We start from the raw sequence: 24,510 nt of genomic DNA, 5'->3' as shown, positions 1-24,510 counted from the left end.
AATCCCTTCACTTTCATTAAGAGAAAGAAAACTTGTATAAATGTAGCAGCAAGCTGAGAATGGGGCTGTCCTCTTTCCAGTGAGAGTAAACTTCTTCTCTAGGAGTGTGCTGGCAGCAACAGGTCAGAAGACTGGAATGTATCCCATGTTCTATGATACATCTATTGTAGCTCTGCCACTTAGTAGCCCTCTGACCTATTTATCACTCACCTCTTCGAGACTCAGTTCTCTCTCTGCAGCACTGAAGTCTGTATACCAGCCCTCACAATCTCACAGAACAAAATAAGATAATCTACTATAGCAGATAATATCAGTGCTCTGCCCAGATCCTTTGGGATTCCGTTTTATTATTTCTGTACAGTGTTCTTTGGAGGACTTCTCTTCAGGTACTGGAGCTGCTTTGCCTATCAGATATGAAAGCCTGTCTCCTTGCCTTGGGTCAAGAAAATCAGGAGCTCTCCTGTAGGATCCAGCTGAAACTACCTTCTGTGGAACTTTTGTCCTTTCCTCTATTTCTCTGTCTTGCATCTCCTACATCCTTACCAATCTCCTTTGTGAGCTCTTCTGTAATAAATGACCAGTATCTAAATCCTTTTTTCAGGCTCTGCTCCCAGGGAACACAATCTAAGACCTTTCTATTGGAATGGATCTACTCTAAAAGACTTGGGGTCAAGTCCTAGCTCTGCCATCCAGTCGTGTTACCTTTGGCCTCAGTTTCCTCACACCATAAATGCAAATAGTAATACTGATTACTTCATGTATCTATGTAAAAACAAATACTAATTGCCCTAAGTACCTAACCCAAAAAAAGCAACATATATATCTATCAGTCAGATGGACAATGCAAACAAGTTTCGGAAACTATATAGCACCAATCAAACCATAATTATTATTACTATGTATTTATCTAAAACCTCTTTGTAAACCTTGAAGTGCTATATAAAAGCAAGATATATAATTTGGAAGTACAGATTCAATACCACCACCATACACCTGTGGAATCAAATGGATCAAAAGTTTTAGCAGTTCTTCCAATTCATTTACCCTATGTAGAAATACCAAAATAATGAGTAAGTAATGAAGGCTCTGTCTTCTTGTGGGTTTTGATGAGCCCACAAGCAAGCTTCTCTTTCTCTGCTCAAAGTTCTGTGCTTTCTTGTAGAGTTTAGTAATTAATTCATAAAGAATTTTCACAAGTTTATGGCCCATTACCAGTAGCAGAAGTACTAAGCTGATAACAGGTATATTATCACAGGTAATGACCATAATGCATACGGGTACCTCTAATGGGTCAAACACTGTGATAAGCACTTTACTTGCATAATTTCTTTTAATGCATCCAACAACTCTCTGAGGTAGGTACTGTCATCCTAGAGAATTTAGATTCATAGAAATAAAGTAACATGTTAAAGATGACACAGTTAGAAAGTAGAGAACTGGGATTTGAACCCAAATCTTTCTTTTCCCTAAATTCTTACTCTTCACCAGTACATGATACCAAAACACTGGCAGTAAAATAAGCCAGCCTCCTGGGGGACCTACTGCCCCTCTCCTCTCTTCTGCCCCCCATCCAGGCAATATGGGTAAGCTAATCTAAGAATAATAATATCATTCTAGGAACAAATATTTCTTCCTTCAAAAATGGACTTACACTAATTCGTATATAGAACCAGCATAAGGCCCACAGGATTTGTACAAGAATTGATAAGTTTTGGGTCAGTGATTGGAGAGAAGCATAGGGTACAGATGGCTTAGCAAAAATTTAATATTATAATCAGACATGCAAACATATGGAAAATAAGGACAGTGGGAGGGAGGAATAAGAGCTAAAGCTTTGAGTTCTGTGACTTTTCGATCAGAAATAAGAAGGGAAACATCTTTGTACCTGGAGAGACGTGGTCAAGGGGTTGAGCTGCTTTTGCCAAAGTATCACAGAGCTCCTGCCGCAGCTTCTGGGCAAGAATGCTCAGACCAGACAAGTTGGAAACAAAGGAGGCAAACTTCTCCACAGGACGACTCGCAATCTTCCTGAGCTCTGCCAAAGATGCATTTCTGACACCAACTGCATAAAGCAGGATGCCTGCCCTCCTAAATGCCTCGGCAGGTTCCTGCACAGGGTCCTCAGCTGGGCTGCCGCTGATCACCACGGCGACCTGAGGCACACCCTGGCTTGCCCGGCTCCCCGCTGTTTCCTGGAAGTGGTGATCTAGAAGGAACTGCAGGGCTAGGCCCATCTTGTTGCCCCCAGTGCCCCCAGGTTTAAATTGAAACTTCCGAATGTGGTTTAACACAGTGCCTTTGTGGCGGTAGGTGGAAAGTTGGAACTCGGAATGGGCCACGTCACTGTACTGGGCCAGCCCCACGCGGATGGTCTCTCTGCTGACATTGAAGCCATTCACCGTGATGTACAAGAAGTTCCGCAGGACCTGGGTGTATCGAGGGTTGTTGACGCTGGTGTCCACTAGAAACACAATATCGCCCACAGAGGCCTCCCTGCAGACTGAGGAGAGAATCAATTTAAGATAAAACATTACAAAACTGACAGCTACTGGCTCTGAATACATCTCTCCCAAATCAGTGCCTTTACAACCCACAGATTGGCCTGCACAGCTCTTCCATGACAGCTTAGATCTATGCAGCCTAAGCACCTGGTCATCTATCTTCCTTTGTTCCTCATGGCCACCATCTACCCTTCGCCTGCCACCCTCTGTTCCATTCAAACACACATTTACACAGAGAAGGAAACCATCAACAAAATGAAAAGACAATCTACTGAATGGGAAAAGATATTTGCTAATGATACATCCAATAAGAAGTTAATATCCAAAATATGTTAGGAACTCATATAACTCAACACCAAAAAAACCCAAACATTCCCATTAAAAAATGGGCAGAGGACCTGAATAGACATTTCTCCAAAGAGGACATACAGATGGCCAAAAGATATGAAAAATGGCACGTCACTAAATCATTGGAAAAATGCAAATTAAAACCACAATGAAGTATCCCCTCATATCTGTCAGAATTGCTACCATCAATAAGTCAACAAGTAACAGCGAGGATGTAGAAAAAAGGGAACCCTCATGCATTGTTGGTGGGATTGTAAACTGGTACAGCCACTATGGAAAAAAATATGGAGATTCCTCAAAAAATTAAAAATAGAACTACTTAATAACCCAGGAATTCCACTTCTAGGTGTTTATCCAAAGAAATCCAAAACAGTAATTCAAAAAGAAATATGCACCCTAATGTTCATTGCAGCATTATTTGCAATAGCCAATATGGAAGCAACCTAAGTGTCCATTGATAGACAAATGGATAAAGAAGAGGTGGTACATATATATACAGTGGAATATTACTCAACCATAAAAAAGAATAGACTTATATGGTATTATGCTAAGTGAAATAAGTCAAACAAAGAGAAATAATGTATGATTTCACTTATATGTGGAATCTAAAACTAAACTAAACAGAAACAAACTTAGATACAGAGAACAGATTGATGGTTGCCAGATGAGTGGGGGGGAGGTGGGGAGTTGGGCGAAAAAGGGGAAGTGATTAAGATGTACAAATTGCCAGATACAAAAACAGAAAGTACAGCATAGGGAATATAGTCAATGGTGTCACTAGGTGTGGTGTCAGATGAGTATTGGGCTGACTGGGGTGATCATAAGTTATATAAATGTCTAATCACTATGCTGTATATCTGAAACTAATATAATATGTCAACACTAATAATAATAAATAAATAAAATATAAAATAAAAATTTCTTTTCAAAGAAACCACCTTTCTACCAGTAGAGAATGCCATTGGTACCCCACCTAGATGACCTTTGCCAGCTGGCACACTGATGCCCCAGCTGCTTCAAGTGCAACAGTGAACTTTTCCATTTGACACTTTGTCCCGAGACCTGCTGCCGGCTAAAGGGAGCAGCTTTATCTAGAGACACCTGGGAAGTTAACCAACACCAACACCCTGGGTGGCCAATGTGTGATCACCTTGAAATACAAATGCCTGACTGCCTAGTCTTAACTGAAACAGTTTGTGGTGCTATTTATGCTCCAGCATCTCCCATGGCTCAGGCCAAGGCTTGAAGTCGTGGTGGTTACTTGCTTCACTTCTTCTCCCACTAGCCTATCTCACTTCTCTCAGTCCTTTACAGATTGGTCCTAAAGAGTAGTCTCTAAATAACGTGTTCACCAAATGCCTGTTTGGGGCTCTGTTTCTAGAGAACTTTACCTAAGACATCAGTTTTCCAGCTTTGACCTCGGGTACACCCTGACTACCACCAGCTCCTTTTAGTTTGACTCATGGCATTATCATAAGTGCTTCACATTTGTCCTTTGGCCCCCTGAATTCAAGGTTGCACTGTGCAACTACTTCTCCCAAACCCATCTCTAATCACGGGAAACAAAATCCCAACAGTGGTCAGACCAAGCGCTGCTCGAGCTGGCCCTCTCTGGTCTCCAGCATCCAAGGCATCAGACACCAGGAGGCTGCAGGACTCGAGCAAATAGCCAATCTCTCTCATTCTCAGATTGTTTCTCTAGGATAAGGGACTGATCTGGTTACCTGGTCTCTTCCAACTCAAACATTGCTTTTCTGGGACAAGAAGTAAAATGTGGATTTAGAACAGTGCTTACATAGACAAAAAGAAGAAGTAGTTATGATCTATCTACTTCTCAGTAACCACCATGACTCCTGTCCACCAATACCTTAAATTTGATTACCTGTGACGATGGGAGAAGAATACATAAATTAGTCATGAGAGGAGAAACAAAAACAGAAACTAGGTAAAGATGGTTTTAGCTTTAAGTGGCTGAAAAAAACAAGGGATAATCATCTCACACTGGTTAAATACATCTTGCATTTGGTTTTGTGCCAGGAGGGTTAAAATACTGGCTTGGGCTGGCCCTACGTTGTCTCTCTAGTTTAATCTCTCTAGCTTCTCCACTTTGCTCTGTATGTTCCTGGCTCCTTAGTCCAGTTTCTCAAACTTTCCATGCTCCTACTTGCCACTGACCTTTAACATGCTATTCCCTCCATTGAGTTTCTTTTTCTCCTTCCTTCCTTCCTTCCTTCCTTCCTTCCTTCCTTCCTTCCTTCCTTCCTTCCTTCCTTCCTTCCCTCCTTCCTCTCTCTCTCTTTCCCTCTCTCTTTCCCTCTCTTTCCCTCTCCTCTTTTTCTTCTTATAAATGCCCATAGAATCATGTTCTTTTATCTTGGTTTGTAATGTAACATTCATTAATATGCTAATTCAATTAATGTCAATCTCACCAATTAGACTGTGAGAAACAGACACCATATCTTTTGTTTGCTCATCTGCCACTTGAATGTCTAGCCTGGAGTAATCACCCAAAAAATATTTGAGGAAGGAAATATTTGAGAAAAAGAAAGGGAGAAAGGGAAGGGGGGAGACAGAAGACATCACTTACAAGGATGGAAATATTGAACAAAAATGAAACCAAATAAGAGAATCAGAAAATTTTAGAGCTAGAAATAATCCTGTGAGACTATACAACATAATGCTGTAGCCACTGGATATGTGAGCTGAGTGAGCACTTAAAATGTAGCTAGTACAACTGAGAAAGTAATTTTTTTATTTTATTATTGAAGTTTAATTTATTTTAATTTAAATAGTCACATGTGGCTAGTAGCCATTGTTGAACAGTGCAAGTATGGAATAATGAATCCCATTCATCCATCTCACAGATAAGGAAAATAAGACCTAAAAAGGCAAAGTAATTCAGGTAAACCCATTCGAGAGCCAGTATTGGAAAGCAGTCCATATCCCAGACTGCCTTAAAGAAGATTAAATTAAAAGTCCACATTACAGAAAGGCAAAGACCACATGAGAGCTTAGATAGAGGAGGGCTGGGTAGGTTGCTGTCCTCCAGTGACACTAAATCCATTTGTCGTTTCTAGTGTCTTGAATCCCACCACCTGTTGGAATTTTGCCTAATCTTGGTCATAAAGCTAAGTGGAGTCATGATTACTGAAACAGTAGATAATATATGAGCTTAAGGCCATTTAAGCTTTATTTCTCTCTGGCTCTCTGAAGTGCAATCCTATTGGGAGACGAGAATTCAGTGAGTGCTCCAGGGATGGCTAACTGGTTTGTCCCCTTACCAGCTCTTTCAGAAGAGATCACAGACCATAAAGTGTTTGACTGATCTTTCCAATCAGGAGAAACCTCACAACTGTAGAATATTTTTCAGGCAAGTAACTATTGCTTCCACTATATACAACTTGAGAGATGTATTCCATGATCACATTGTTACTTTCTTAACCCCTCCACTAGCTTTCTGTCATTTTAGAAGGTGTTTAAAACATGAAAAGACTGACTGTCACAGTTTCTGTTCATAAGTCAGAGGAGTCAGAGCTGAAGGGAAAATTTTAAGACCTTTGAGTCTTTTTTCCCAACAAATTACAGTCTGTGTAATTATATCTGAATATTTAAACTTCAGTATTGTCTCAGGAGGGCTTCAGGCTACTCAAACAATCTTTTGATGAGATTTTCATCTTGAACAGTCCCAATTATCTGTTAAAATGACTGCAAAAAATTTCAGCGGTGTCACTAGCGTTAGGTGAAGCTATCCATCTTGTGATGGCAATTACCCCTGGGACTAGCTCTGCCAAAGGAGACAAAGTAAAATGCAGACTCGGTACACTAGGCCCATGTTTACAAAGCATTTGAGAGCCTGGTAATACATTCAGAAGTATAGCATTTTTCAATATCTATTTTTTTGTTGTTGTTAGATGTTAAGCTTTAAAAAAAACCTAAGTGTCCACTGTTCACTAAAAGATTCCAGATTCTAAGTTCTCCTTAAAGAGTCATTTCCCTTTTGTTACTCATGAAGCTCCTATAACATTTTCTTTTAAGACTAGGTTCCTGGCAAGGTCATCATTTTTGGCTTAAAGATGCCGATGCATTACCCATTCTCTGTGACTTGATGAAGCCAAAACTAGCTGCGAGGAAGGTGATCCCCCAAACCGTCTTGAAAGGCTCCATTCTAGATATGTACCTAGAGAGAAAAGAAACCTCATAATTAAAATTATGTCTTCATACACTTAAAATGGGTACATCATATTGTATGTTAATTACAGCTCAATAAAGTTGATTTTTTAAAAACAACACACAACTATATCTTTCCCCAGATGGAATACTTTATAAAAATAAAGAAGGACATGTTGCCACATTGTTTTGACGAAAATGCTCTTGCTGACCCAACTCTGGAAGAATTTTGTAAATACCCAGAGTGTATACCTCAGACTTCACTGTTCAAAGTTGTGCAGATATGGCCATAAAAGGAGAAAGCGTATAGGACATGGGGTAGAACTTCTGTTTCACACACTGAATTCATGTGATGGAATATAAACATTTCTGGATGATTTTGCTTGTATTTTTATACAAGCACTGGATGACCTGATAAACATTTGTGGCATGCAGAAATATTCAAATCTCTCAGGAGCACATCTGCCTGATAAAATCAGGCTAGTCTGAAAATATTTTAGATATTCCCAGAAGAAGCAGAACATCAGACTTCCCGCCCCTAAAGTTGGATCCATTTCCAAAGGCCTCCATAAGTATTATCCACTCCCAATTCCATTTCTACTTGCTGACTCTAAGAAAGTCCACGTGTTCAAAAATAAGAACAAAGCAGCGATCACATGTAATGCGGTGTTCCAGCTGCAACAGGGAAACACCTCATCTTTACCTTCTTAGCCAGCCAAACTCACAGCCGTCCTCAGCAGAGTGTAGTGTGGTTAAAACTAAGTATTCTTGGAGATAGACTGCGTGGGTTTGAGTCCCAGATCCACTATTTAAGAGTTGCTCTTAAGCAAGTTGCTTCACTCCTTGTGCTTCAGTTTCCCCATTTTTAAAATGGAGGCAATAATATCATCTGTTTGTATTGTCCTGTAATCCGCATGAAGTGAGTTGCTGACTGTACAACAATTTACCCATGTCTGGCACGTAGAAAACACGCTCTACAGGCTTGTTAAATAAAATAAGTCTTCTTGAAATCCCACTATATAAAAGTAAAAAAGTATTCCTCCCTAATTTGAAACTCAGCATCTGGAGAAGTAGAACACTAATACTTTGCATTAAATATTAATAAAGCAGTTGTTTTGTGTATTTTAATTCCTATTTTTATTTAATTCATTTAATTTTCACTTTTAATTGAGTGCTGCTTTGTAAGTCACTATGCGAATACCTCCACGTTCCTCACCTCAAACCTGGAAAAGGTCAGCAGAGCAGACCTTATTCTACTCATTTCATCAAAAGAAATGAAGAAATTGGGTCCCAAAAGTTAAACAGCACACCAGAGCTACATAACCATGCCCTGTCAGATTCTTTCCCAGGTACCTGACTCCAGGACCAGCACTCATACTCTTGGACCTCAGACATCTGCTTCAGACCCTTCAGCGAAAATCTCCAAGTCCAGACTGTCATTCAACTCCCCAGAGTCTACTTCATGTAAAATGAAGACCTGTGAGCAATTTACCCTGGAGTAAAAATGTGAGCTCCAGTCCTAAGTTCCTGTTTCCATCAATTAGGTCTTCAAAGAGCAGTTTTATGTCCAAAACACTGTATTAGGTGCTCCGGAGAATGGAGTTACAAACCATGCTGTTGGTTGAGAGAATTGAACAATCTATTTGGAGAGAGAAATTTTATACACCAGAAATAATTTTTTAAAAATTCAGTTAACTTTAAGGAGCATTCTTTAAACTTATCAAAGAGTTTAAGCAAGAATCTCAGTGTCTAAATCACTTTACAGTGTTCGGCCCTTTAAGCAGAATGTTGTGTGGAAATCATATCGTGATGCCCAGAAATAAGAGCCACCCTGCTTCCCTCAGGACACATTTCTACTGTGCATGCTTAATTTACTCCTTTAGAGTGCCCCAAGGATACACACTTATTTTATTATTTTATGCCAGCAGAAAATACCTGGAGATGTCTTGGTCCAGTGATTTTCCAATAAATAGATGTGATATAATTGTATTTGTCTGTTCTTCAGTTTCTACATCAATTTCCCATTAAGGCCTCCTCAAGGAGGCATGTAAGTAATTTGAGAAAAGATACTTTAAGAATATAAATATTCTATTCCCCAGCAAACTTTCCTCTAATGAGAAATAAATGAATGTATGAATCTTAAAGAATAGACTGTTCTAATGGATTAAGGACACTGTGAGGGTAAAGAACTTTAGAGTTTGACAGTGTCAGAAAGAATGATCCAAAATAAATTCATAGATTATGATTACGATTGATTATGATTATGACTATGAATACAATAAAATACTAATTCAACTTTTTAAACTTGGGTTAATAAAAGTTACATGAAATATAAAAGTCGAGTATCTACATTTTTGTATTTATATTTATATTTTACATTTATATTATTAGTATAATGTAATTAGTCATAAGAAATGAGACATATTTCTGTTTAGTTGTAAATAAAGCACCAGAGCTGTTTATGGAAATCTCGTGGGAAAGTCAAAAGTTTATAAACATTTTACAGCTGTGCATATGCGTGTGTTATATCAACAAAGAGAAAAATGTCTGTATACTAAGGACTTAATATACATTTTATATATACTATTTCACGAGGATGTTTACATCTAATTCAAGCTGCTGAAAGGGTTTTACATTTGAATATGTAGGGCCCAACATGAAGGCAAAAAAAATGAAACCATTAAGTGAAGTATAACTAGGTAGGAATAGCATAGGATACCAATTCTTTCTGGAAATAATTCTAATTGGTTTGGGATAGACAGAGACTTCTCTCAAAGTATGCTACTTAAATAGTTAATTCACTAGGGAAACCTATTTATTGAAACTAATTCATTCAATTAAAAATTACCTTGCAACCACCATAGTAATAATTGATTCAGGAAAGAATCATTAAGAGATGCTAAAACAATTGGGTAAAAGTGTGTTGGAAAACAGGATTTTAACACAATCCCAAAGTATCTCCTGACAAATTAATTATAAATACAAACAGCAAAATAGTATCTATAATGAAGAAATTTGGTGGACACAACCAAGTGACCAAAATTAATACCAACAATAATAAAATAAACCAACATCAAATACCTTCTGATATTTATGCCTGAGAAAACTCCACATTGCTTATATGGTAGCCATCCTCAAAATCCATGACCTAAATCTAATAATGAGGAAACAATCACATAAACCAAAACTTAAGGACAGTCCAAAATACAGCTGGCCTGTGCTCCTCAAAAATAGTAATGTCATGAAAGACAAAGAAAAGCTGAAGAACTGACGAGATTTGAACAGTCTGAAGAGACATGACAACTAAAGGCAATGCATGATCTTGGATTGGGCAGGGGTAACATTATAAGGGACATTAAATGAGACAGTAGGTGAAATTTTAATATGGCTAAATATTATATAATAATTCTGTATCAATGTTAAATTTCCTGATTTTGATCATTGTGTATAGTCATGTAAGAGAATGTACTTGTTATTAAAAAATACATATGATAGATATGTTATGGAGCAGAGGGTCTTGAAGTCAGCAATTTACTCTCAAATGTTCAATAAGTCAAAGAGAGAGAGAGAGAAATAAAGCATGCAATACTCTTGCAACTTTTTTATTGAGTGTTTATTGTTTGCCAGACAATGTGTAAGGTACTAGATATAACAGATTAAAGAAATAGTTCTTTTTCTCAAAAGACTTGGAACTCTAGTAGAAAGGGAGATATGGATAAATTGCAATATGATTGGATGAGGAAAATAATATAGAAACCTATACACAGTGCTGAGGAACACAGTGAGCGAGCACCTCCCTTCACTTGGGTGAAAGCGTACAGAGCAGGTGACATTGGAGTTGAAATTGGAAGGATGAGCAGAAATTTGCCAGTGAGCAAGTGGAGAAAGGGAGTTCCAGGCAGAAGGACAGCAGGTGCGAGGACATGGGAAAGGTTTTAGACACCCCAAGTAGAGCTTTACCAAGACCTCAGGCGAGCTGGGGACTGGGTGAAGCCTTCATTGGAACTCATGCACCAGTGCTGCATAAGCTCTTAAGGCACGATGAATTTTATGGAGACCTTTGGTTTTCTGAAATACTTGAACTGAGAAGGTGAGATAGAAGAGAGGACCTGGGTAGAATTTCTCAGTCTTCAACCATAAACCACCTTAATTTCATTTAATTAGATTAGCACTCCTTTCTATCCAGTCTCCTTTCTGTTCTCTCTCTGTGGACCCCTCAACTATAAAAGTAAAGATGACATCTCTAATGTCCTATGATGGTGGCTTTCAAACTTGAGCATTGCATCAGAATCACCCAGAGGACCTGTTAATACCAAGATTGCTCTACCCCACCTCCAGAGTTTCTGATTCAGGAGGTCTGGGGTGGGGCCTGAGAATTTGCATGCTGAGCTGGTCAAGGGACCATACTTTGAAAACCATTCTTCTATGCATTTAGCACGCAGCGGTTCCTGCCCGCACAGATGTCTGCTCCACTTCCTTTCAAGAACATCTCTAGCTCCATGAGGTGAAAATCAAGTGCCTATTATCAGCTAAGTGGGGAAAGGGAAGAGATGATCAATTAAAAAATTTTTTTTATATTTACATGACTGAGAAGGAAGCAGAAGCTTTAATATATTTGGATGAAAAGACCCAATGCAAATATGCAAAATTAATTTAACACATTTTTTTCATTTTTCTTTCTAATTATACACTCCTCTGAACTCCAGCGCTATGTTCTCTTCTGTCTTTCTCTCTCTCTTTCTCTCTCTCTCTTTTCTGGTCACTTAAACAGGATAATTTTAAGCACCATAGATTTGGCTTTCCTATAAGACAGGCTTGCAGTGTACCACAGCTAGACAACAGGAAGCTCCAGAAGACAAACAATTGGGGGACATGAACAGATTCTTCTGTATACAACATGTTAGAATCCACACAGCATGTCTGACAGTAAAAAGAAACTAAAGGTTAGCCTTAACCTATTGCATAAACATTAACATTTGCTTTCTGTGCCCATTCACAAGTTTCGTGCCGGCTTGGATATATCTACAACTTTGTCCTAAAATATTTATGGGAAGCTAAGTCAAACATTTCAATGAAAATTAATGTGTCATTAGGCTCTGAAAGAAAAATATAACAAGATGCAGTTGGAAGCATTCCTCCAGGAAGGGATAAGGATGATAACGTTCAGCAAAGCAATATATGGGCCCTGATACTCACATCAGCTGTGGTAATTATAAGATTGACATACAATTAATTTGTATTTAAAATTTTGGAACTGAACAAAACCTCAGCTTTTGGGCAGTTGTTAACCATCCTAAGTACTCTTCATATCCTGATTCATCTAGTTTCCCATAACTCCTGATTCATGCCTCAGGTATGTCATTTGCCCTATTGCATTGTCACTGCCTGCGTAATTGTTTGTCTCCCTCCCTGGGCTGTGAACACACAGAGGGTAGAGGCTTTGTCTGGGAAATCATTGCAGTGTGGGGTACATTGAAGCCAACAGATAAATCTTTCCTTGTATGATCATTGTATAAATGAGTAAGCAAAGTGCTGAATGATTTGATCCAATGAAAAAGGAATATTTACTAAAACTCTTTCAATTTATGTTTGGCTGATAAACTCCATCACCCCAGCATTTCACAAGCTTGGTCTCACCAGAGAAACAGGAATAACTAGCCTATATTTCTGAGGTTTCCTTCAGGAAGGATGCCTACACTACGCCGATCAGGCCTCTCCAAAGGCCCTGGGTAGGTCAAGGCACTCTGCCACTCTTTAATTCCTGTCACCAGAAAACATAGAAACAGCTGGTCATGACAGCGAACAAGGACAAGATGGCCCTCTGCAATTAGCTAGTCTGGTGCCACATACACGGTCCTTTAATTCTTTTATGTCCTTGCAGAAGAAGGTTGCTCCAGAAACTGGAGAGAAAGTATAGTATGGAGCAGTAAGAATTGTACAGAATTTGAATTCTCTGGTGCAAGTGTCACCCCTGCCACAGTCTTGTTATGTGGCTTCTTGAAAGTCTTTTGAACTCTCTAAGTCTCAGCTCTGTCAGCATCAAAAAGAGGCAATGATACCTTGCCATCACCACTTGACAGGCTTATTATGAGGGTAGCATGAGTTAATGGAGGAGAAGGGACTTTGGAAAAAGCTATAAAACTTGAGAGGTTACCATGACATTTGGCAAGCAATAATCTACGAAACAAAGTCTCCAAAATTTAGTCCTTTCTCACTGAGAGAACCAAGCCTCCACATTTTCTATTCCAAGAGTATGCTTTGCTTGAATCAAAGAGCTATGACTGTATTTTTTATTTCGTTATGTCGAGGAAATAACCATGCTTTGATGAGAGTAAGATTTTGGATTGTAATAGTTTTACAGCAGTGAGAGAAGACTCTCTAAACCAAAGGAGTAGGGTACCAGTTGTGACCCCAAGCTGGTGGCAGTGTGGTCACTTGGATGAGACAAACTCTTTGAAACTAGCTGCCTCTGTTCTTTGAGCTAAATCTGTCACTTTTGTCTCCAGGACTTCAACTTGAAATAACAAAGTGCCATGGAACTATTCTTTGTATTGTTTCTGAATATCTTAAATAGTACATAATAAATTTATTAAGAGATATTGAAAAATACCCATTAAATGTGTCAACACAAACCAATCTGGCCCTCATAAAGATAAAGATATTTCTTTACAGGCTGTAAGACGCATTGACTACGCTAACTTTCTGAAGGTCGCATAATTATAAGACAGTATATTTTTCCAAGTTCGTTCAGACATTGCAGATTCACAATAGGTCATTTATCCCTTCCCTCTACCTAGAAGGATCCACTCTATTCCTTGGCCCTAATAAACATGCACACGTGCACACACACACACACACACACACACACACCTGGCAGGCTCCTACTCATCTTTCAAAACCCAGCTCAGATGTCACCACCCTAACCCAAGCCTGACGGCAAATCGCTTCCTGTTCTGTTCTTCCTCTGAACCATGTACACTTATTTTAACGAATAACCAGGCTTTGTTAGGACTGTGTTTTCATCATTTATATATGCTCAGCACCTAGAACAGTTCCCTTCTTTGGTCTTTTGTATCTCTTCCTTTTATTTTCTTCTTCCCTCCCTCATTGAATTTTTCTCAATTCATGTCAAGGGCAACCTTCTCGTAGCACAAACCAAAAGCCCTGTAGTCGTCATTAACTCCTCTCTCTCACAAACCCACCCTATGTTTAACCGGTCAGGAAATCCTGTTGGCTCTCCGCTGAAGCTGTCTATCCTAAAACTGATCATCTCTCGCAAATTCCACTATAAACAACCTGTGTTGAGCCACCCTCACCCCTCTTGTTTGATTGCTACAGCAACCTCCATGGGTCTCCCTGCTTCTAACCTTTTTCACTTACGTCTATTCTCAGTATATATCCAGGGAAATCTTTTTAAAACCCATGTCACCTCTGCTCAGAGCCTTTCAATGGCTCTCTGGTTCCCTTAGAGTGAAAAGACAAAAACAGACTACAAGGCCCTTTGTGATCTGGCCCCCCCAGTTTTCTCTCTGACTCATCTGTCACCCTCACTCAGTATACTTGGATCACATTGGCCTACTGAATGTTCTTCAAATAAAGCAGTTACACTCCCTGTTTGGGGTCTTTGCACATGCTGTTTCCTCTGCTTCTAACACTCTTCCCCATATGTCCACATATATTCACATGGGTAATTCCCTCATCTTCCTCAAGTCTTTGCTCAAATGTCACCTTCACAGTAAGGTCCACCCTAGTCATTCCACTTAGAATTGCTACCCACCTTTGTCCTCCCAGCACACCCAAACCGTTCTGCTTTTCTTCTTTTCCCATAGTTCTTATTACCTCCTAACATGCTATATGATACTCATCATGGTTTTTATTAATCACCTGCTGTCACACCCCCACCTTTAGATAGAATACAAGCACTACAGGAGTCTCTTTGTATCCCCAGGGCCTGGCACATAGCAGGTACTCAGCAAATATTTGTTGCATAAATTCATTTGCTCAGAATGAAAAAATGACTTCCTGTTCTTAAGAGAGAATGTTCTATACAAAGATTAAGAGGCACTCTTGGGAAGATTATTGCCCCCTAGGCTATTAATTTTTGGTAAATGGAGGACTCAAAGCCAACTGGATTTACTTTTACATTTTAATTACATTTATATTTTTAATTCATTTGTATTAAAAATATAATTAGAACAAACAGCCTAAGTCTAAACATTTGGAAAATTTGTAGAATGGGTAAAACCAGACCATGGGCATAGTATTGGAAGGGGCTTGGTTTGAGACCTTTGAGAAATCTAAAATGAAGCCAGTCTGTGACTGCAACTCATGTGCAAGGGGGGCAGGGAGAGACGTAGCCAGAAGGATGAATCTTTTAAAACTCACAGCCACAAAAATTCACTTAGATAGTGAGTTGCTCAAACATAAGACTCAAGATTAGGTTGGAATGCTTGGGCAAAACAATTTCCTATATGATCTTTTTAAAAGGAGTCATCATGTTTTTAGGCCCAGAATATTTCAGACCAAAATATCAGGTAGATAATATCCACCATTTCACTTCCTAGTGACTCTGTAATGCACCATATTTGAAGTTTCTGTAAAAATATAGACAGGGCTCCATTACTCTTGGTCAGTGGCAGAATAAACACAACTTTAGACTTTTCAAAACCCATTCCTATGAATCATAAACTACCAGACAGAATTATGTAATGGTAGATTACTTTCAAAAACCCCATGGGCTATACACTCAGGGGCTGAAATAGAAAAAGGACCCTTCTGTATTTGGTATTCCCTGGGCCTATTTCTTTGTCTCTGAAGATCAATACAAAAGAGACGAAAAGGTGATAGATTTTTCTCCTGTAGATCCTGTGGAATAATTCTCAGCCAATATTTGATCCTTTTACCCCACAGAAGTCATCCTTAATAGTCATCAATCCCTGTACTTGTTCAATGAATTTAAATGTAGATATACCAGCCCTAGTTATCTAAAAAATGCATACAAAATCTAAATCTGAACAATTTAATCAACTTTTCTGGCAGTTCTTTATAAAAATAATCACTTTCTTGAGTTCTAGTAAATTATATGTATGCTGAAGTATTTAGGAAGAACTGTACTGATTTCTACAATTTACTTTAAAATGCATAAAATAATAAGCTGGACTAAGGGATGGATAGAGGGATAGATATGTGAAAAGCAATTACATTAAGATGTTAATTGTTGAGTAAACATATTCTCAGAATTCTTTAAATTTTGCTGTATGTATTACAAAATTTAAATAATCATCTAACTTATTTATTAAAATTGTGTATAGTAGTCAAATGGGAAGGAAAATTGTAGTCAAATTGTATGAATCCTGGCAAATTAGATGGACAAAAACTCCTATTTCTAACTCAAAATTGCCCCTATTTACCCTGGGAATGCTCTGAGAGGGAGAGTCATTTTTACCTGAGTTTTATCTCTCTACTACGTCTGCTTACACATTAAATCTTTAGTGTTTTCTTCTTCCTTTGGCCTTACATTCTAACACTAACCTCCATTTTTAAAGTCTTCCAAAGATTTACATCAATGAAATACTTCATGCAACACGTGTGAGTCCTCATAAGTCAGTTTCTCCTTTCCACAGAGATGATAAATTCTGGGCGCAATCTCAAAATATTTCACATCTTCCTGCTTAATAAAAGTTCAAAGACTTGCAGATCCCTTTTTGTCATAGTTTTCATTTAGAGGTTCCTCTTTCTATGTATATCTAACAGATACTCTTTGTTTTTTCTGTTTTTTTCTCTATATCTTTCTCCCTGTTTCAATTTCTCTCCATCTCTTTGCTATTCAAGGTCTCTCTTTCAGTCTCTATTTCTTTCTCCTCTGTCTATATGTTTTTGTGTCTCTGCCTAGAAATGAAAGAGAAGCAGTGTATTTGCAAAAGCTAATTGCAAAGAAACTAGAGTTCCCACCAAGAAAACTATCCCTGGGAAAAGGAATTTCCTCCTACCTGGCAAAGCTGTTCTGGCTGGTCCTTTCAATTATTCTTCATCCCTTAAGAAGCTGTTTGAGCCTAGAGTGCAGGAAGGCTCAAGGGCACAATGACACATCAGTTTTTCCGGTGTTTAATACTGGAAAAGGATTCTCCTGAAAGAAGGGGGGGCAAGAGGAGGAGCGAGGACTGTGTTTATGGTGAGTGACACATTGCTTCTGCTCACACATGTTTTATTGCCATTAAATAAAAATGGTATTTGGTCCTTCATTCTGCAAACATTGGTCTTGAAAAGGAACATAAAAATTTATCAAAGAGCATTCTCAAAAAAATTAATAATAATAAAAATAATAAAAATTAAACTAGTCTTCAAATTTAATTTAAAAACTTTAGAATAAAAATTGACCCTAATTATACCTATTTTGATGATTTAGTCTACATGCAAATTCTCTAGACTATAAGCTCCTTGAAAGTAGGGAGTGAGTATCATTTATCTTTGTGTCATTCATATCCCCTGGATATCCCCCAGCAAAGAGTCTTGCATGTATCATGTCTCAAAACAGCATGTATGGTGGATGGGTGGGTGGATGGGTGGATAAATTAATGAACTGAACAATGACAAACACTCTCTGCATTAATAACCTTCACCAGGCAGGTTAAAGCTCAAGGAACTATATTCACCTTGGATGCTCTAAACTAGCTCATACCAACCAGATTAAGGGTCAGGATGGAGTCAAAGGAAATACATAACTATTTATACATATGCATACATGAGTTAGGGTAAGAGTAAGCTGCTATAACAATGACTTAACAATAATATTGCTTAAAGAACAGAGAAGATCATTTCCCTCTCACCTAATTCAGTCCAAGTTGGGTAGTCCACGTCAGCAAGAGGCTTTCCTCCACACAGTCATTCAGGGACCCAGGCTAATATTCAACATGTGGTATCTGCAAGTACCACCAGGGTAGCCAGTGGGAAGGGTGAAAGAGTTAAACCTAGAGACTTCCTCCTAAATAAGTGAGGCAGAAGTTACTCACAATCCTTCCACTCACATTCCATTGGTCAGAGCTTAGTCACACAGCCACACCTAGCAGCAGAGAAGACATGCAATTTGATATCCAATTAGGTAGCCGTGTGCCCAGCTCAACTCTATTACCATGGAAGAAGGAGAAGGAGGAAAGATGGGGAGGAAGAGTGGTCAGCTACCATCTCTATCACATTTTGTATACAATATCTCAAAATCAGAAGACCCATTCTCGGAATGTTGTTTAGTTTTCTGGCCCAAGCATTCAAGGAAATGCGGTCAAATAAAATTTCCTGAAATAAACTGTCATTAGGACAGTATATCATTAACAGAGTTCAAACTTCTCTGTGTTTTCCCAAGATTTTGAAATTTGGACTAAAACCTAGAGAGCTTCCTACACAGAGGATAACTTCTAAAATGATAAGCTAGTTCACGTTTCATCAATTATCCCTTAATTATTCACGATGTGGGGATAAGGGGGCAAAATTTTGTTCTGCTCAGAAACAGAGTCATTTCATGTATAGCTGAAAAGCATAGTTCTCCTGAAATGTCCTAATTCTCTCAGGAAAATAATCAAGCTATCACATGTAAAATTCTTCAGCAAAACACAGTTAAGCTCAGATATTTAATGTCAATCAGTGTTTTAGTCTTCTGTTCCCTCCTGCTCAGAAAGTCATGTTCTCTTCTCTGACTCATCCACCCAACAGCATCTTCCTCCTCTAGTCTCCATTTCATTCCCCAAGACAGTAGCTTAGACTCCATGCTGACTAGGCTCATGGTGTTGAACTCTAACACTGACACTTTTGTTACTTCAGCACATTCACCACTGCTCTCTATGCTGTACTTTCTCCTTGATCTTCAAGCCATCTTTCAATTTCTCCTTGTGTGCTATTCTCCCACAGAGGAGAAGTTCGCTATCTGAGTTTGGGTTCCCCTAAAGCAGACCCCGAGACAAGGACTTGGGTGTAGGCAATTTATTTGGAAAGCAATACAAGGAAGCAAAAGAAGAAATAGAGAAAGTAAGACTTCAAGGAATAAAAGCCAAAAAGTGTGCCTTAATGAGCGTGTTACCTCTGTAGACGACTGGGGTTCAACCCCATTGGGGACCCACTGAGAAACCAAGATTGATTCTCAGAACCATCCCAGTGAGAGACAGTTGGGGTTTAGGCACCGAACTCCACTCCTCAAGGATTGAGGATTGCCCCTACAGGAGAGGAGGGATTCAATCCTCAACACTTCCAAGCTGCCATGTGAGCAGGCTGAGTAAGCTCCCTTAGCAATGGAGAAAGCCCTCAGGAGGAGAAGCTGGGAGACTCTACAGTGGGAGGACGTGTGCATGTTCAGGAACTGTCCACTGGCTGCAGGTGAGCTCAGAGATGCACTGAGCAGATCTGGGGCATGAAATCAACAGAGTCTGCCACACTTTCCAACTTCTTCAAAACAAACTCTCCTCACCTTAAAACCTCAAACTCCCCCTCCCACTGATTATTCTTCTTACAAGTGGAACTAAATTCCTGAGATCAGCGCTCACAACTCTTTCCTCTTTGCTCTCACCAAAGTTTATGCCGAAGTCCATACTGCCCTTATCGTGGAGTACTGGGCTTGTTTCCTTCTACAGTGTTTTCCCCACTAAATTGTGAACTGCTCAAAGATAAAATTCTATCTCCTTTGCAATGATTGGTACATAGTAGGATCTCAACAAATATTTGCAGAGTGAATAAGTAGCAAATAATCACCTTAATAATATACCTAAATTTCAAAAGACCTTCTCCAACTTTTCCTTGTAACTGACGTGACATTTCCACCCTATCTCATTTTTTTATGTTTAACCAACCACAAAAGATACGCTGTTATTTCAAAAGAGACCATGACCAAATGTACATATGGTGAGTGGAGGAAGAAGACTCTCTTCTGTAAAGTTGGGGGGGGGGGAATGCTTTTGTTAATTAATAGAAAAACATGAGAAAACTTGCTCTCTAGAACCACACACTGTCAAAAACTTTGCTGCTTGAAATCACACTTAGTAAGAATGAAATACCTCATTCCTGCCTGGAGGATTTAAGTCATTTTAACACAGAAAAACAGCTTCAATTTCCAACCTAAGTGCAGAGCTTCAGATAAGGATTTTGCACACAACATTCCACATTTATCTTAACTTTGTAGTTTCCAAGGAAACAGGACCCTGAGTTCTCATCTCAGGCCAGGGCTGATGTATACTCCTTTATACACGGCCCTGTTTTGCTTTGAGAAAGCACAACACTGCTTTGTTGAAATTTTACCAAAACCGTACCCATTTCCCCAATCCTATAGCAAGTCTGTGTCTTCCTTTGTCTGGTGAGGCACCCCATCATCCCTCTAGTGTGGGGTCTCCTTGCTCAGTAAGTTAACCCAAGTTTGTTGTTTAACAAGTGTGTCCTTGGTGGCCTTTATCAGACACTTCATCACCTCTAGCCCATTTGTTTGCAGCACATATTAATTTATCACGGTTGCTAACCACTGCCATGAAAAGCACTTAGAGATAGACACTGAGAAGACTTGGCAAGTAAACTTCCATCAGGAGCTAAGTCACATTATTTAAAAGACCTAGGGGCTTTGAGGCTATAGCGGGACTTTGAGAAGGGCAAATTTACGTGGTAGACCTGAACCTGGAGTAGAAGGGGTAAAGGGAGCAACTATACAAGGTGAAACAGTCATTTCTTATTTACCTACCTGGAATGGTAACTATCCTTCTTATGGAAAAATTCCATTCCACCTTCATCTCCAGTGGGAGGAAGCTGCAGTATCCACACCATGATTGGTCCAGGAGTCAGCATGTGACCCAAGGCTGGCCAATCAAAATCATTCCTTAGATTTTTTTTCCCCTAACATCTCTGGTTATGAAGTTTTATGGGTATAATGCTTAATTTGCTTTTTTGCCATGGTTTCAGCTTTGTGGGGCAGGCAATCTGATCTGATCCCAAAACAGAAGAAAGCGGAGATGAAATCCTGAGGACATTCAAGTACCTTCCCTTCCGTGTGGTTGTGTGTGTGTGTGTGTGTGTGTGTGTGTGAAAGTCAGTGCACTACCTTATTGCTTAATTAAGCTAGCTCAATTTGAATTTTGGTCACTTGTAATTCAGAATCATTACTATGACTTTGCATAGACACAATCTAAAACTTTCCCAGGGTCCTATAATATACGTTTTACTTGAGTGTTATTCCATTTCTACAGTTGCAAGCCTGCACTTCTTTCTGTCAGACAATGAACACCATATAATTCTCAATACCTTTTCCCATTTTCTTTTGCTACCAGGAAACCTAGAACCAAATACAACATCCAGCTGCAGCAAATGTTTGTACATTCAGAGAATTTAGCCCTAGAAAGGATCTTATGGCTCATCTTGTCAAATCTCATTATTTTGCAGAAAAAAAAATTGTCCAAAAACGTGATACAATTTGTCCAAGGGACATATAAACAATTGACAGCCATTTTCTAGGTAGCTGACAACATCTCCTCACTCTACTTTCCTTATATTCTCTGTTCTTTTATTTGAAAACTGCCTCCAATAAGAGTGTCTCCATTTTTATCTTCACTGATGGGAGGACAGAAGGCAGAGGCTGAAGGGATGATCCAAGGAAAACAGGGAGGAAAAAGGGCAGAAATAATGGGATTTAACCTGGGAATTAATACTATTCAGAAACTACAAAAGCCTGGAAGATTACACAAGAGATGTAGTTCACAGAGATTTCAGAAAGGGAAGAGATTTTTGAGGAATCGGGGGTGGGGGGGAGAGTTTTAAGGCTGGCAAGAGAGAACTTGGTGCTAAACTCAGGAATTCCTAAAATATGGTTACAGTTATAGCGCTTTAAAAACTTAAAGACATTTACTTATACCTAATAGAATGAATTGGGCAATACTAGTCATAAATTTGTGACTTAGTGTATTCAATCAGAGCTGTATAAAAACCAGGCTGCGGCAGATTCTTAGATGTAAGCTACCCCTGACAAGCCCTTCTTGGGTGAAAAACAGCAAGAGGGGAAATGATGAAAATAATGTAATCTGTGACTCAGTATTTTTGTGGGGTCTTTGGGAGATAAAATAGTGACATCTATGAAGAAGAGGGATAATTGCCAACTCTGTGAGCCACAATGACACCCCATTAGAAGAACATGTGCTTATTAGTAGACAAAATAACGTCCACTGATACTATCAGCCTCCTCTCTCTCTCTCTCTCTCTCTCTCTCTCTCTCTCTCTCTCTCTCTCAGATTTTTCTTGATCTGGGAGCTGGAAAAGACACTTAGGACTCCAGTCTTGCCCCCTACCTCTAATCCCTACAAACACAGAGACATAAAGAATGTCCATAGTTTGGCTCAGAGAGGAAGGCATCAAAACTTTTAAACTATCCCCCTCCATCCTCACCCCCAAACTGGATCCCTAAAGAGATGAAGAGCCCTAGTTATCACCAACAAATGCTGGCTCAGTACTTACGGTGGGAACTGCACATCACCAGCCTGGTGGAATCCAAGACTAATCCCGAAAGCTATGTTCCTTGGAGAGAAAAGATTTCTGTACCCGTGACAAACAGCAGACAAGAAAGGACTGAAAAATCAAAGTAAACAAAAAAATAGCTAACCTTTGTACAGTCAAAGCCTGGTCTTTTTGGCCATTCGCATATCATCATCTTCAAAGCTGACCCAGAATGTTCAATAATTCTGTCACACAACTTCCTCAGGATGCAGGGAAACAAATCCCATTATGAGTGAAAGAGAATATGTTTTGTGTCTTTTTCTGCTAAGGTCACACATTTAACGTTTATTTGGGTCAAACTTGTGCGAGGAAGAATAACATTCCTCCCTCCAAAAAAAAAAAAATGAAAAGTTCAATTTTCATACAATGACTAGTTAATTACAAAAAGATCAAGAGGTCATAGTCCAGGGATCAATGATCACAAGGTTGGCATCAATTCAATCTCCGGTGACAAATGTAGTTTACAACTTTAAGTGATAAAGATTGCTCTCTATAATAAATAATCTAAAAAATGTATTTCCTTATAACACAAACTGATGGTCTCAAAGTTATCAGTCGGTGGTCTTTCCAAGATTTATAGTAAGTAAACTTTTAACTATTACAGGAAATTGCCTTTCCAGAAAACTGACTTAGCCTGAAAAATCAAGTTTATGATGACAAGATAGGGGCTAAAGATAAATTTAATCTCATTTCTTTTGCAACTGGTATATGATTATTTTCTAATCTTTGAAATTTATGTAAAGCTGTGCTTTGTCTTCTCAAAAGCAGTTGCATTGACAACTTAATTATCCTTTCAAAATTACTGCTACGCAAATCATTAAACTTAATTTTAATCAAGGCTGATTCAAAGATTAAAGATAATTTAATTCCTGCACCAGCCAACTAGAACACAATGAATTTCCCCATATCCTAAATCTGATATGGTTGGTAAATTCTTTGTGGGTTTTAATTTTCACCTATGCCCTACGAGCAGTAGATTGCCCTAATCTGGATGGTCAAGTAACATTTAATCAAAAAGCCACACACTGGAGACAACTATGCCAGTGCTTCAGCTTTATCTGGAAATGTTACCTGCGTTGGGAATCTTGGGTTCCCCAAGACAGAAATCAAGAGGAAACCCCAACTTAATTTCCAGACAAATTTTATTAAGCTTATGTTTGAGCACAAGAGAGACAGCACAAGGAAAGAAAGGCCCTCCAAACTGGCTCAGGGGCTGGCTCTGTTTGGCTATTTTTATAAGCTGCACAAAAAGCCAGACTTTTTGAAAAAGATGGGCTTCCTTTACCAGTAACATTGCCTAGTAACTATGTTCACACCTGTGGTGTCAGGGCAAGATGGTAGACTGTTCATTATGGTCACCCCAGGAAAGTCATATAGCAGTCAAATCAGATCAACTATGCATGCAGAACAGCGGTTTTGACATCTGTAAGGCAGTAAGCGGTTAGAAGGGAGATAATAATTAGCTACTTTTGCGTTTTTGCATAGGGGTGATGGGTGGCGACATTCCTGTGGTCAGCTTACCCAGCTTTCCTCTTGGTCAGCCAGCATTCCTTCCTCCCCCAGCCCATGTCCCGATGCTGGCTCACAACCAACACCAGGGGTTTTGTTCATTAGCATAATGACCACTGGAAATAGATTTTCTTTGGTGAAACCTGTGATATTCTCAATGCGTGGATTGGCCAGAAATAGCTCAGCGTACTTTAGGAATCTTCCCTGAGGCTTGATTCTCAAAGATTCTGTGTCCAACCCCTGATTTGGAAGGATTCTTGGTCCCCTCATTCACCTAAATGGTGAGCCAAAGCCCACCCCTCGAACAGGTCACAGTGGCCTCTGGAGAGCCTTTCTTTCCTCAAGGTGCCATCAGGAGCTCCTACAAGACAAAGAACTAGCACTTTCTTGATCTTGCCAAACAGGTGGTCTGTAAACTGATTCTAATCCTAACTCCACTCTGCCTGTTTGTGCCTGCTTAAATATAAACGTCTAACTGGAT

At 39.2% G+C, this 24,510-nt stretch overlaps 1 protein-coding gene across 1 annotated transcript in view; it reads right to left on the bottom strand.

The window, feature by feature from the left end:
- Window positions 1–22,575, bottom strand: part of LOC109444512 (collagen alpha-4(VI) chain) — a 105,079-nt gene extending 82,504 nt beyond the window's left edge. The window contains exons 1-3 of the mRNA XM_074312826.1: window positions 22,482–22,575; window positions 6,938–7,026; window positions 1,886–2,500 (exon numbers count right to left, since the gene is read on the bottom strand). Of these exons, the coding sequence (XP_074168927.1) occupies window positions 1,886–2,500; window positions 6,938–7,013 (691 nt within the window). The 5' untranslated portion in view covers window positions 7,014–7,026; window positions 22,482–22,575. The remainder of the gene's footprint in view (window positions 1–1,885; window positions 2,501–6,937; window positions 7,027–22,481) is intronic.
- Between the last annotated feature and the right edge of the window lie 1,935 nt (window positions 22,576–24,510).

The sequence above is a fragment of the Rhinolophus sinicus genome, linkage group LG10 (assembly GCF_036562045.2).
Source record: "Rhinolophus sinicus isolate RSC01 linkage group LG10, ASM3656204v1, whole genome shotgun sequence".
Lineage (NCBI taxonomy): Eukaryota > Metazoa > Chordata > Mammalia > Chiroptera > Rhinolophidae > Rhinolophus > Rhinolophus sinicus.
Note: the sequence above shows the minus strand (reverse complement) of the source record. Positions and strands in the feature narration are given on the sequence as shown.